Source organism: Chlorocebus sabaeus, chromosome 13 (genome assembly GCF_047675955.1).
Source record: "Chlorocebus sabaeus isolate Y175 chromosome 13, mChlSab1.0.hap1, whole genome shotgun sequence".
Classification (NCBI taxonomy): Eukaryota; Metazoa; Chordata; class Mammalia; order Primates; family Cercopithecidae; genus Chlorocebus; species Chlorocebus sabaeus.
The window spans coordinates 53,641,103-53,656,349 of NC_132916.1; the positions used below are offsets into that span (position 1 = coordinate 53,641,103).

The following is a 15,247-nucleotide window of genomic DNA, read 5'->3' on the forward strand; positions in this document are numbered from 1 at the left end:
AGTGATAATTCACTTAGTTTATAAATCCTAGAAGTTTTGTGATAGGATTATAATGTCTTTTACATTTAAAACAATTTCAAACAATTTTACATTTAAAACAACTAGAAAATTATCATAGTTTAACTGCACAACTGTGATGAGAAAAATCCATTTTCATCTAACAACCTGAAATGTTTAAAAAAAATCAGTAAACAAGACACTTACTGACCTAGGGAAACTATCCTTTTTAAAAAGGTTTTGTAAAAAACATTACTGTTATAATGTGAGCTAGAAACTCTGAGATGTGAATTGAATATGTGCATATAATCCTGAAGATGGGATTTTAATTTCCATGGGTTATTCAGAGAGAAAAAAAAAAGAGCTAAAGGTTGCCGCAACCTTCATGGGAAGTCTAAAGCTTAGTGATAGTTTTACCTTGGTGATTTATCTATTTAATCCCTGGTCATAAATCTTATAGATCACAAGCATTTTGGCTCCAAATTTCTTAGATAATATTGCTAAATAAATCAAATGTGTAAGAAGATAGAGATAGATTGGTGTAATTATTATGATGTATGAATACAGACAAGCATATAATATTTAAATTATACATATATATCAACTTCATCAACTATTTACGGTGGTCACTGTGCTTGGCCTTATCATCTTGTTGATGTATCTATTCTAGCTATAGATTGTAACTAGGCAGTAACATTTATCTAAAGAGAAGCAAATAAAAATGTAAGTATTCCAAATGTTTATATTCATTAATTTCTGGCATCACATAGCTTATAGGTTAAATAAAATATGAAAGTGACATGTGAATCTCTGCCTTTGAATACTTAGGATGTATTTGAATATATAATATTATTGAAGTTGTTATAGATTTTCATCAGTTATATAATAAAAGACAGTATTGGCACAAGGCTGGGCAGAGGTAGGCCCTCAATAAGTTCTGTCTACTAATATCATTGTAAATACTACTGCCTTTTGTAGGTCAGGAATGCTGAAATTTAAGTTTTTGAAAGAATGAAACTCAAATTTAAGTCGACCTTTAGGCTCACTCAAGAGATCATATAGAATGCACATTGTTAAAATTAATATAGAGAAATATATTCCAAGACAAGAAGTAAATTTAAGGAAACATCCAATTCAACCATATTCTCTAGAAAATTGAGAATGCTCTAGATGCTTTAGTACTCTTTCCTACACATTGTTTTATGTCCACATGGGAGATTATGATGGGTCTTCCTGGTTCCATATACCAAAGGAAAAAACTAAAGTTCAGAGAAATTAAATGCCTTGATAGTGATTACACAGCTTGCTTGTGGCAGAACCAATATTGGAACTCATATATTTTGACTCACCTCTCTGTGCTTCTTCCACTGGGGCTACAGTAATAGAAACAATTACAGGAACATTGAAAAGAAGCCAAAAAAGAAAAAAATCAATAGAATTTAATGTCAGACAAACTGTAAATGTTCAGTGTAAAAATCAGTAAATCTTCACTGTTTGGCAAGAGTTATGTTAACTATGCTACATAGTTACAGTTATATTAACAGGTATGTTAATATAGGGGACTACAACAGGATGCAAAAACTGCAGATTTAATTCTTTAACTATTAACTAAATACCTTAAACGTTAAATCAACATACCTTAATTTGTTTAAAAATTTGTAAAAAAAAAAAGGCAAAGTTTTTGAAAAATTAGTAAATTGTATCTATAATTTATTATGGCACTATGCTTTCATACTTTTTCAGTATAAAAGGGTTTATCAAATCAATCATATTATTCCATTTTGCAGAATAGGAAACAGGTTTAGAGAAATATATCATTCAAAGACATACTTAGAAAATAAATCAAGTCTAATTAAAAAATCCAATTGTGGAGATTAAATCAGATTTCATAGTACTTAAAGGTAATTAAAGAAATAAGTGCTTGCTTAATGATTCTTCTGAGAATAAGTAGGAGAGATCATTGAACTGAAGAAGAAAAAACTTAGAGAGAAACTTCAGAAATGTATGAAGCTAACACCAAAATCATGAAGTAAATGATTTTTTTCTTTTTCTCCTCTTCCTCTCAGTCCTCTGCCCCTTCTCAGTTGTGTGTGGATAGTCTCATTACCCTCATCTGCAGCTTCTCCACTGACATTGCGTAGCCACTCAGAATGGTTTCTTTTCCTACCCAACTGTTCAAGATGATAATTAGTTGAAAGGAGTCCTGATCCCCTATATGTGCAAATACTGAACATGCCCTGATTCTCTAACTCTCATGATGGAAGTTTTAATTTTATGCTCGTGATTAAAGGAGTAGTTATTTTATATGACATCACAGTCCCAAGAAGCAATTCCTTATATTTTATTTCAAATGCATGACAGTTAAAGACACACAAAATATTCCCACACATTTACTTAATATGTGTTTAATTTTATTTTAAAGTATTGGATTAACTCTCTGTGGGAGCATTTTATGTTAGAACTGAATTTCAAGACCCACAGAAGTTTCCCTAATGTCTGATAATCAGGAATTGTTGAGCTTCTATTGAGCAACTGTTTTGTTTTTGGCTTCTAGCTGCTCTGAATTGTTTACCTGTTGATTGTTCACTTTTGCATTACTGTGAAAAACCTCAAGGCCAAATGCTGATCCACCATTATCAAATGGACATACCTTATAACATGCAGTTTGAATTCTAAATACACCCTTGAATTTGTCTTTTTTTTAGTATTTTTTTATCTTTAACCTTGCTTTATTCTTAATGCACATATTTTGACAGATAGAATTAAATTATTTTTAGAACAAGATTGATTGTTTCTGTATGTATACATGTACATGCATAAACATACATGCATATGTTGACATACATAGTCACATGTATACACGTGTATGTACACATACATATATGCATACATGTATACATACTTATAAGTAGATCCTTATAAAAATAAAAGTGTATATTCAACCACTAAGAGGGATTATTTTCATGTCCAGCTTCTTATTGGTTATCCCAATAACAGCTTCCCTTCCTCCCCTATTTGTGGAAAATGCCTGCTGCTCTTGGCTTTCTTGTGTTTCCTGAGCCGTGGTTTGGATAATCCAGGATGAAGAACATTCTCTGCTGGTGTGGAGCTAGCCAAATAGAGATAAATGACATAATCTTGGAATCACTTGAACTCAGTGATGATCTCAAAATTTCCTCTTTGTGTCACGGAACAATTAGCTTCATATCTTGGCCAAAATCAGTGCTAAGTCACTGCATTTGCCAATGCAAATTCTGTAGATGTTTTTTACTGTGCATGTTTATTTCTCATTCTAATTTTATTTTTGTTGTTGAATGCCATCTTCTGCCATAGCTGTAACTGCAATTACAGCAATAAGAGAGTGAATCTTCAGTTTCTGTTGTTGAAAGAATATCAAAGCACAAATACAGATATATTTTATGAGAAAGTTTTATTTGGATGCATTATGTCAAGTATCTACATTACTAGAAACCTAAACTTACTTAATTCTTACCAGTAGGTTTCAATGACAGTTGGTTATAGGAAGAAGAGAATATCACCTTAAGAATCTGAAGTCCTAGATCCCATACTAAATTCTCCTGGAAATTTTGTATATGACTTTGGTTAAGAAAAACTGTGCTTGCCCCAACCAACTCATAGGAATTTGTGAAAATGTGGTAAAATTGTAAATGTATTCTGAATGGTAAGGAGCTAGTCAAATCTAACATATTCTTATTGCTTAATTTTTTTCTTGAAAAAGTATTGATTTTTGTCAGTGAACACCTTTTACTTTACTTATGTTGGTTTTAACTGACATGTGAATGCATTTAATAATTTGAAATCTATTTTGTGAATAGGTTTAAAGTGTAGGGTGCAGTGGCTCATGCCTGTAATCCTAGCACTTTGGGGGGCCAAAGCAGGTGGATCACTTGAGGTCAGGAGTTCAAGACCAGCCTGGCCAATATGGTGAGACCCCATTTCTACTAAAAATACAAAAATTAGCCAGGTGTGGTAGCACCCGCATGTAATACCAGCTACTCAGGAGGGTAAGACAGAAGAATCGCTTGAACCCAGGAGGCAGAGGTTTCAGTGAGTCAAGATCGCACCACTGCATTCCAGCCTGGGCAACAGAGCAAGACTCTGTCTCAAATAAAATAAAATATTTTTAAAATGTTCGGAAGCCTTGTCAACAACCATTGACACGAGTTATGATAAACTGATGTAGGATTATAAAAAATAATTGGTACAGTTTTCTTTCAATCAGTGTAGTCCTATAGAGGGGGTATTTTAACCTGTGCATCTTCAGTGCAATCACAATCCTGTCAAGAAAATCACCCATAGTAAACTGTCTTTGGGTCAGGTGTAGCAAAGTACAGGATGCTTTATAAAAGGAGTTTCTTTACTCGCAGTGCACACACTGGGTATGTCTTGTCTGCTGTTCATGACAGCTACCATAACTCCTTAATGTGGAATCTTTGATTCAGATAATATTTGTAAATTCAAAGCATCCCAGACCAGGTTTTATCTCCTTGACCCAGGAGATTCATTTAGACTTTCCACTGAGCTGAAATGTTTAAAACATAGACTTACCTGATCCTAGTATCTTGCTAGTATCCCAAAAAAGAGAAGAACTATTAAATCTTTGCACAACTACCCAGAGTTAAGCCAGAGAAATATCATTCAGAAAGAGTGTTCATGATCTGATCTGCACCGAAGTTAAGAAAGTATTTCAAAGTAATTCAAGTGTCAGGAGCAGAATGAAATCAGGACTTGCAATGTTTAATTTGTTGTTCTTTCTTTAATTCATTTAGCCATCAAGCAAGCCTCTATTGAATTGCCCTGTCATATATAATAGAAAATAAATCTACTTAGGGAAAACATAATAAGAGAAAGATTAATTGAGGGCATTTCCCTTTGAAACGGTAGCACAGCAGACCTTACAGAATTCAAAATGGTTGATGGCCCTTCAGAGAGCCAGTCGAGAACCACATTACCATGTGTCAATCTTGGGGTAGGGGTTCGTGTATGAGAGGTGCCTCTCACAAGGCAAAGAAGCATGACTGGAGTGAAACATGTTGTTGAAGGCTAAAGCTAGCACCTGAGTTCTCTGCTGGTTCTTCATCTGGTGTTCAGCTCTATTACTTCAGACCCAAATTAGAAATATGTGCAAAGAAAGAAGTGAACTTTGAAACATGCCAGAAGGTACGAGATGGCAAGGTTGCTTTTGTTTGTTGAGGTTTATGATAAGTTTAGGTAGAATATGCACACTCGATCCCTTCTGAAAGCTTTCCTGAGGTGTGAGGGCATACCTGCAAGGAAGCACATGCCACAGCCTGCACACAGGCATGCCCCACTATGGCAGTAGCTGAAGAAGGAAGAACTGCCACCACCACTGCTACATACTGAGATTTCCAAAATCTCTAACAAATTTCTTCAGGCTGCTTCAAAGTCAGAGGGATTTGGCTAGAGAAGAAAGTATGTGAGGCTGCATATGTGCCAGGCCTGGAGGAATTTCTAAAAAGCAGCTCTACATTTCCACTTGTTACTAATGATCACGACCCAGAGCAGTCGAAAGTCAGTTAATAACATGTCACAGGGATACTGCTCTCCACTGGGCTATATTCACGTCTGCAGAAACAGCAATGTCATTTCATCCTCCATTGGCCAGACCCTAATCTCCATCTCTGGGGCGAGAATGACCAGCCTGTACTCTTTTGTCAGAGCAGTAGTGGAGATAGAAATGAGAAAATGCTGCTAATGACTTTGTGTATGTGCTTCTTCCTTGTCCCTGTTTTCCACAACAATATCAACGTAGCTTTAGCCCAACGTGCCATTTAGATCGGAGTCTTGGATTGATCTGTGATGGATGCCCTGTCGGGTACATAGGACCACGCTGTGAGAGGTAAGCGTGTACTGCACCATCTTGCAAAATGATTTCTACCTTGGGAGTTATAAAACCACAGATACAATCATCCTTTGCATCATCCTTTGGAGAAAAATGGCCACGCTCAATGAGGTGAAATAAAGTTTCTCAACACACTTGTCAAACAAATGCATTATATTTTTGTAATTTATTTATTTTTCAGAAATTGCTTCATAAATCTTCATTCACTCAGAGAATATCTGATTAATGTTTTAATCTTAAAGGTTAAGTATTAACCTACAATCTTTGTAGAAAGTATTGCTCAAGTGGAAAGTCATGCACTTTAAGATTTATCTTGCTGTCTATGTCGGCACCATTTATTTTTCATAATTAACTTTTTGTCCTTAAAATGTAGCTTAAATGCATAGTTCATAGTTCACCAAGTGGTTCATAATTTACTTTAAAGATACTTGAAAATAGAAACAAAATGTAATTTATTATCATGATTTGTATCCTCTTCTAATTACTCCTAAACCAGTATTTTAATTCCTGTTGATTTTACTGGGTTGCTTTGCAGTGGAAACAAGAGTATTATTTTATGTGATTTGTGTGATTATATTTCCTCCTGAAATGTTTTTGAAGAAATAATTCTTCTATATATTCAGCTTTAGCATAAAAATGATACAAACTTCCCCCTTGGCATCATTGCCAAACACAAAAACCTCCCTCTGGTTTCAGCACTGGGAATGTCCCTGCTGCTGCCCTTCCTGGGAGGGAGGGGTGCAAAGGAAGTGACCTGCTTTCACTCATCATCACTGAGGCTAACCCTGAAGAGGGCTGTTTTTGCCCATCTTTTCCTGTCATCTTGGCAGCTATCACCCCTGTTTCAACCAGGATGCATAAAATTAATGAAGCAGGAGCCTATCACCCAGAGAGAATTTAGCTAGCGACTAGCAGTCTGTGGACAAACTGCCAGTGACAGTTCCTAGCAGCAACAAGTACTATTTGTGAGTATGGAAGCATCTGTAAATTAGGAATGTAAGAAAAAAAAAAAAATGAAACAAGCAGCGTTTATTTGCAATCAAGAAACTAGATCTCTTTAATTGTGTGTGTGTCTGTGTGTGTGTTTAAAGAAAGGCATGTGCATATTACTTACTATAATAGGAGAACATATCATTGCCAAGACAGATTTACATCAAGTGCTTAAACCCCCCAGTTCACTACAGGCAGCCTTTTTTTAGCAACTGGAAAATGACAGCTGCTCTGTCATACAAGGCTATTAAATCCACTTATCTAGGTGAGCATAATCTCTGATATATTTACTTTGCTCTGCTTTATGTACTATGCTCCCTATACATGTTAGACAGTAGTTTCTGAACCATCTATAATTTAAAACCCTACATTTTACTTAACAAACATCTGTTTAGCAACTACCATGTGCTGGGTACAGGGCTAGACATTGGATATAAATATATGCATTTTCCCATCCTTGCCCTCAGCACCTCACATCTTTCTTTAATGCAAGTGAGGATGGTTGCATGTATTCTTCAGAGAATTCTATTTGAATAGCAAAAATCACCAAGGAACGAAATACCTGACAGAAAGCATGATTTCCTGTCTAAAATCTGTATTAATCTGATTCAGAAGATGGCAACATGCATATGCAGTGTAATGAATGGCATATCTTATCTCCAGCTCAAGTTTTTCCACAACTGATACCATATTTTTCTAGCCAGAATTTAGGTTAGGGTTTTCCAGGAATATTTAAGATTTATAATTTCATTGTATTTATGTGAGTCAAAAGAACCCCTTGGATAGATCTAAAATATGAAGGAAACATTTTTTGTTTGAGACGTGCCTGTTGAAGTAGAAGAGGGGGAAGATAAGGGTCAGGGTAAGGAGGAGATACTGGTTGCATTGAAAATCTTGTAATCAAAACCATTCTGTAACTGATTTGTGTGATCAGCTTATGCACATCATCTAAATAAGACCAGAATTTAAAAACTAAAGCAACATTTCCCAAATTGTAGATGTTCCTGGAATAAAGAATTCTGTGATCACATAAGTTTGGGAAGCATCCATTTGCATGTTAAAAGTTCTGGCATGTCCTACAGTGCGTAATGAAGAAATCTGTTCAATTTGTTTAGCTCAGCATTTCCTAAACTTATGTGGCCATAAACTCTCTGCTTTAACTATATAGCAGGAATATATCTCAGACTACAGCTCAGGTGGGACAACAGTTATAACTTTATAGTCTTTATCACAATTTAATGTATATTTTGAGACCCCTTTCTCTATATGTGGGACCTGTGAGGGCTTAGAAACATAATCTGAGCCCTTTTCAAGTTGTTTTCTTCTCCTCTCTCCAAGCTTGAATCAAAGTTCTATTAAGCTTACCTAGTACCAAAGGCCTTGTTATGCAAGGGTAGAAGGGAGGGTATAATGTCTGTGAGTATGTGTTGAGCAAGGGGACATATGCTAGGGCCAGCCAGTGCTGAGCATTTCACCCAAGCATGTTTCTGCTGACCTATCCCTTTTTTCCTGTCCTCCTAATTACCTTTCCTTTCAGGTCTAGAAAGCCTCCCAACTACTTTCCTCCCATTCTTGGGGGCACAGGAATCATTCAGCTTATTTCATTCCACACTAAGACCCACCAACATCTCTACCATCATCATTTTTCCAACTCCATCCCATTTTCTATTTGGAAGAGGATGAGCTACATTCTTGGAACTGGTGGCTTTCAGAACTTGGAGTCTGGAAGATTCCTATGTCTCTGCCTTCTGCCCTGTCAAATCCCTTCACTCAGACATGTGGCACAAGATGGCCTTGCTTCTTGAATTGAGGGGGTTAAGAAAAGCAGTGAACAAGAGAGTGGCCAAACAAGATACAACCAAGCATGGATTGGTATTCTGTCACAAGTAGAACACTAGTTACAGCTTGGAAAACATTCACTTATGGCCAAAACACCACTGTTTTTGAGGTATCACTGCTTTGCTGGGGAATGTTTTAAACAAAGGAAAAAGAAGAGTCAGAGAGTAAGGGGAGAAGGTATTCATTATGGCACCTTTGCTAAGATTATAGACTTTTATCATCTGGACAAGAGGAGAAAAAAATTAACAAAGAGACAGTATCTTGAAGGGCTAAAAAGGATTAAGTAAGCCTTAGAGCATCAAGAGCAATTAAAAAGAATATTGAGCTAAAAGTGAGTTAAATGCTGAGGATACCTGCCTGATCGGACACTAAGATACTTTCAGAATAAGTCTGTAACCTCAGCAACGTGTCATACATTATGGAGAAGGCATTTCCAAAAGACTGTGGCAAGTTCACCTGGTGGGTTCTATAGGACAACATGAAACTTAATGGGATACATAGACTTCTTAAGCCCTACCCACTCCCCAGCTGGCAAATTTTTAACAACTCCTCCCTAGGTGAGGAGAGAGGGGTCAAAAGCCAGGACTAATTTCACAGTTGCCACTGAAAATATGGAAGATATTTAAATCCATTTACTTAATATTTTGAAAATTCACCTACAGTTTTATCCTCAAGATTCATATCAGGTATCGAAGAAATTCCTTTTTGTTTCTTCAACTTCAGTTCCAAAATCCCATTTAGTTTTTGTCTGCTTCAGAATGTCTGAATTGGAATCAAGTCTAATCACCCCCTTTGATCACTATGCTCTTGAGACCTTCTACTCATTTATGAGTCTCCTTGTGCCTTTGGGTCCTGCAGAGCATGGGCTACAGAAATAACGGCGGATGGGGGCAGTTATACCTACTTGCTAGTGCCGTTAGCAAAACTGCGACTCCAACTGAGGTGTCAAGAGGCCACTCATATGTGGTTGTGCAGTTTGTACACTGCACAAAGGCCCTCAGGGAAGGGGAAGATTGAGGGCTTGAATCCAGTCTGCCCTCTTCTTTTCTGTGAAGTCCCTGGGTGTCTAGCTGTGTCCACTGTCTCTTTACTTTTTCTGCATATGTCTAGAGAGAACACTTTCTTCCAACTTGCAAAAGTCATCATTTGAGCAGGCAAACACCCTCAGTCTTTTGCTGATTGTGTCATATGGGAGGAAGTAAGCATTACAGCCATGCCTCTTTATACAGCAGCCACCCTCTTCTGTGCCTTTGCCAATACTGTTCCCTCTGCCTGGAGGATTGCAGCCCTTTCACTCCTCCGCCCGAGACTAACTAATCCCTGTTCAGCTCCCAAAAGTCAGCACTATCATCCTGAAAATGTCCTTGATGAGGCCTAATCTGAGTTGATTGCCCTTTTCTGTGCTGCTATAATAGCATTTGCATATCTCCAGTTGTTCTACTGCTACATTTTAAAATGTGTGTTTATTCTCCATGGACTGTAGTATAAGACGGTACCTTCTTTATATTAGTACCATGTAAAAGTGCTCAGCTGATTTTTTTTTTTTTTTTTTTTGAATGCGGTGGGAGAAATGAGAGCTTTTCTCATTTGCTTGGCTAGATTAAGCTAGCATTATATTGTTTCATTGTTTTCAGTGTATAGATAATAGAAATGTAGACCATGATTTTAGCCAAAAGTTGCTGAAAAAATGATGGTGCAGAATGAGATAAAAGTCTCATCAATGCGGTTGTTTTCTTCTCATTGTTGCTTCTCTGCACGTCCGCTCTTTTTCTACCTCTCCCTCTCTCTCTTCTTCTCTCCCTCCCTCCCTCTAACATTGTTCCTAAATTATCAATAGCAGCAAGAGTAACAAATAACTGCATGTGTTATCTGGAGTCTTATTTACATTTAAATGGTCCTTTCTCAAAATATTACAATTTGATTTGAAAAAGGTAACAGATATGGAAAGGAACAATGCCTTTGTTATGTCAAGATGTCTGTTTCTAGCAAGGCATTCAATAAACTATTTTTTAAAATGCACTCATTCTGCCTTGCATATGAAAATGAGGGGGCTTGACATTTCACATTACAATTATTTTTGGTGGAGTGAAAAACCAAAGGACTGTGATTTTAACTGATTTTAATTAGGTGAATGCAACTTAATCAGACTCTAACACATTATTTTTATTAATAAAAGTTATATGATTAGCAGTATTATATTCTCTGACCCTCAAATTACTTTTTAATTCCGAATGGAACATCTTCAGAAATCTCTAATACTGTTCTCTGTATAGAAACACACACCCATACACCAGTAATGTGCTGAGTATTGCAGAAAATAGTCCCACTTTCAGTAACATGGCATATGATTTTTCTATCATGTATATTCACAAATTTTCCTTACATGCCCTGCAAGAAAAAAAAAAAAGACAGATACTTCTTTAGTTATTCTATTTAATTGTAGTTATCTTCTTCCTGAAATGAGTTTTTTTTTTTTATTATGGAGAATTTCAGTCTTATTAATTGCTATCTAAGTTAAGAAAAAGTCCCAGATCTCGTTATATAAAGCCATATCTCTGAAGGGCAATAAGTCATCTTGAGGAGAGTGAGCTGAAAATAATAGGTTTTCATTTGCTGTGATAATGATCATTGTATATCCTTATTCCAGTGGTGCAAAGTCACTCTCTTACTGGTAAACAAAATGAGATGTGAATATACGTGGATGTGATCATAAGCTCTGAATATTAAATAAGGCAAGAAGAATCAGATTCAAAAGAATCTTCTTCTTATCTTTATCAAATGTCTCTCCTGAAGGGATTTTGGAGGAATTTTATGCACTCAAATTTTGTTACATATTTTATAATAGAGAATTAGTGAACAATTATATTTGTGGTTGGCAGTATTTTTCTAAGCAATATTTATACAACTCATAAATGAATAAAATCTTTTGTGAATATAAGTAATTTCATTTACAAAATTATGATAAAAGATCAGATCTATGAATTATAGTACCTAAGTATCTATACATTTTCTAGAAAACTAAGAATAGTCAGTGTATCTGCACCAAATTAATGACTCTGCCCCAGAATTGTGATTTGTTAAAGTACTCTCAACATAATGTACTGGATTTAAACCATTTTTATTTCAAATGGGAGAGAGCCTTTCTCTAAATAATGACTGCATATCTGTGAGTAGATGAGCATAAAAGTAGTGTACTACTGAGAAAATTATATTCTCCCACATTGTTTTTGATCCCCTTCAATTTTGACACTTGCTGCAAAAGACTTTATCTTCTTAAGATGGCAAAGATAACAGAGCTAGCCTGACCATAAGATTCAGATGTCCTGTTTTGTTTCTCCTTTGGCAAGGGTGGCTTAGTATAAAGCGTGAGCAAATGTCATTGAAAGAGAAGAGAGAGCAGAATATAAATAGGCGCTGCCTATAAGGACATTTCTGCATGCCTGTAGCAGTAAGTTGCATTTTAAAACATAACATTTAGGTCAGAGAAAATTTGCTGCAATGATTTTTTAAAAATCTTCTCTACCATGCCCTATAAACAAACTTTTGTTTTTCCAATAATATGTAGATAGTTTTTGGTAAGAAAGAAAGAGAGAAAGAGAGAGAGAGAAAGAAGGACAGAGAAAGAAAGAAGGAAAGAAAGAAAGAAAGAAAGAACCTGGATTTGCTAATAGAGTTGGCAGGCACAGTTCAGTATCACCTTATGGCATATTCCCATAATATGCAGGCATGCTTTCTCAAACTTCCCTTTAGTAAAGCCTTCAATGAAAATCTGCCTCTGAATTCATATACAAATACATACAAACAGATTATTAATTCAGATATACCCACAGCCCCCACCCAATTAATAAGAATCTTCTGAGTCACAGTTTCTAGTTAATACATTCTGAACTCTTATTACTGAATTTCCTTGTGAGCCTGTTTCCTCATAACAAGTTCTGGCTGCAACAACAACAAAAAATGTGAACCTTACATATTTGTAGAGAAAATAACCAACTGGAGTAGAGACACATGATGTGTTGTACTACAAAGGCTTTCCAACATGGACCTGGATTCCTCCAGAGTGCCAGCGGCAGATTCTTATTATGCTTTGGTCTCGTCTTCAGTGCCAGTGACAAGATTATATATATATTTTTTTCGGGCTGAAATCTAATTACTAGTGGGCTGGCAGGATTTCATCTTGTATCTACACTGCAGTTGTAGAAAAACATTTTTTAATCACTTTGCGTTTGAGAAAAGGAACACTTAAAAGGAAAAGCCATCATCCTGGGAGAAGGGGAGAATGAAAAATATGTAAACATTGCCCCAACTGAGGTCCCCCCAAAGGCTCACTGATGAAATTTCTCGCCTCAGGTGTGCAGAAGGCTATTTTGGACAACCCTCTGTACCTGGAGGATCATGTCAGCCATGCCAATGCAATGACAACCTTGACTTCTCCATCCCTGGCAGCTGTGACAGTTTGTCTGGCTCCTGTCTGATATGTAAACCAGGTACAACAGGCCGGTACTGTGAGCTCTGTGCTGATGGATATTTTGGAGACGCAGTTGATGCAAGGAACTGTCAGCGTAAGTCCTGAACTATTGATGCCCCTGACAGAATTGATGTATTGTACTTCAAAGTAGCTGATGAGTTCTTGACTGTGGATTGAAGATTAGGAAATTATGTGGAATACATGGTTGATAGATGCGCAGGATATACAGAGTCTGCATACTCCAGAACATTTCCTTGTACTACCCCTAATAGAGTAAATCCTTTTAAAATTGCTGTGTTATTGAAGTGTCACTGTTTTCCACATGATAAACATGTTTCTATTTACATGCGGAAGGAAGTTTCTTTAATGAACTTATGTCCATGGCAGGAAACAAGAATTTGCACATTAGGTAGACCCCATGTATCCTTTTTTTGTTTATCTTAATTCTAATCACTTGCTTGAAATAAATTTTTCTGCCCATGATATTTCAGTAGTAGCCATCAGAAGATGTTTATCAGTTATGCTTTCATATGTTAACTTTACAGTGTCATATTTTGTAATAAGTGTAAAATTCTGCCAATATTTTCACACATGGGCATTTGTCATTGTTGAATGATTAACCTCATTTTAGTTTCATAATAGTAATTTAAAGACTATTTCTAGAATGCTCTTTCAGTGTTTTCCTTCCACAAAATTAGCTACTCTAGGGCTTCATCCATACTAATATAATACATTTCTCCCCTCTTTACCTTTTTAGCTATATTAATACTACATAGAATTTCCAAATCCTTAATGTCAGTGGGATTATAATATGAAGGGGGATCTTGTTGCAGAAGATCAAATGGAATGTGAATCCAATGTTAGCACTTGGCCATGATCAGCTTCATCTGCTATCATATTGTTTAAGCACAGTAGGTTATGAGACCAGCCTATTCATTCATTTCTGTCAAGTTTATGTGAGAGGCCCTTCCAATTATTCAGGTGGGTCCCAGGACATGCAGAATTATAGAAACCACTGTAAATGTAGCCTATCATCAACTCTACTGTAAGCACCAAAGACCCAGTAGGGTCTCCTATTTCATTAACAAATGTGTCTCTCTCATCACAGGTTTAGAAGATGAGTTCTAACTTTGTTATTTAATAATGATAATTTGTTGAATCAAAACCAGATCACTCTCTGGACCAACTGGCACCTATTAATGTAACCTGTACATTGATCTTTTTTTAAAGCAAAATTTCCAGCAGGCTCAAAGTGCCATTAAACACTGAATTCTTGACAAATGTGTAAAATCATAGGGAGCCTAAGAAATTCTTCCTTTCCAGCAGATCATCTAGGATCTACATTTTCTAACTGTGTGCTCCTGAGCAAGACATTTGACCTCCTTGAGACACAGTTTCCTAGTCTACAAAAAGGGTCATGAATTTTCTGTGGGGACTAAAGGATTTGGCACATAGAGGGTATCCAGTGAGTTCCTGAGTCCTGGAGATGCTCACACATGGTAACTGTTTTTGGTAGCAGTGCTCGTAGTAGCTGTGATATCAATTGTTCACCAGTGAATTCTAGGGCTAAGTTAGTCATTTACTGACATTTTATCCTGTCTTCCAATAACCCCCACCCCCATAAAGTTAGAGATATTATTCCACTTATTTTATTATGGTAAACTAGGGATCTGTGGCATGAAGTCTTAAGAACATAAAAAAGAATGTGAGAATAAAAACATTTTGACCATTACCAATTTTCATACTACTTGCCATGAGTATAGATATGATTACAATTTTTAATGCTCTTTGCCATATAATCACAATTAAAATTATAAGAAGCACATTTGTTACCTATTTTTGTAATTTTTCATGGATACAATTATCACTTCTATGCATAGATGGCAAAACCTCAAGGAAAGAAATTTCATGAAAATACATTATTTTAGTTACCTATAGATTTGTTCAAGAAAAGTACACCACTACAAAGAAATACATTTTGCATTTTAAATTTGTGTATATTGTTGGTGTCATACTTTTCCATTGAAATGACACTTTAGCAAAACTTTATATTGCTTTGTTTTTTTAAG

The 15,247-nt window shown here is 36.1% G+C and overlaps 1 protein-coding gene across 2 annotated transcripts in view; it reads left to right on the top strand.

Moving 5' to 3' along the window:
- The window catches only part of LAMA2 (laminin subunit alpha 2), a 621,494-nt gene that overhangs the window by 384,555 nt on the left and 221,692 nt on the right, over positions 1-15,247 (top strand). For both annotated transcript variants that reach the window (XM_073022454.1, XM_073022455.1), the window contains exons 18-19: positions 5,792-5,878; positions 13,061-13,272. In XM_073022454.1, the coding sequence (XP_072878555.1) occupies positions 5,792-5,878; positions 13,061-13,272 (299 nt within the window). The remainder of the gene's footprint in view (positions 1-5,791; positions 5,879-13,060; positions 13,273-15,247) is intronic.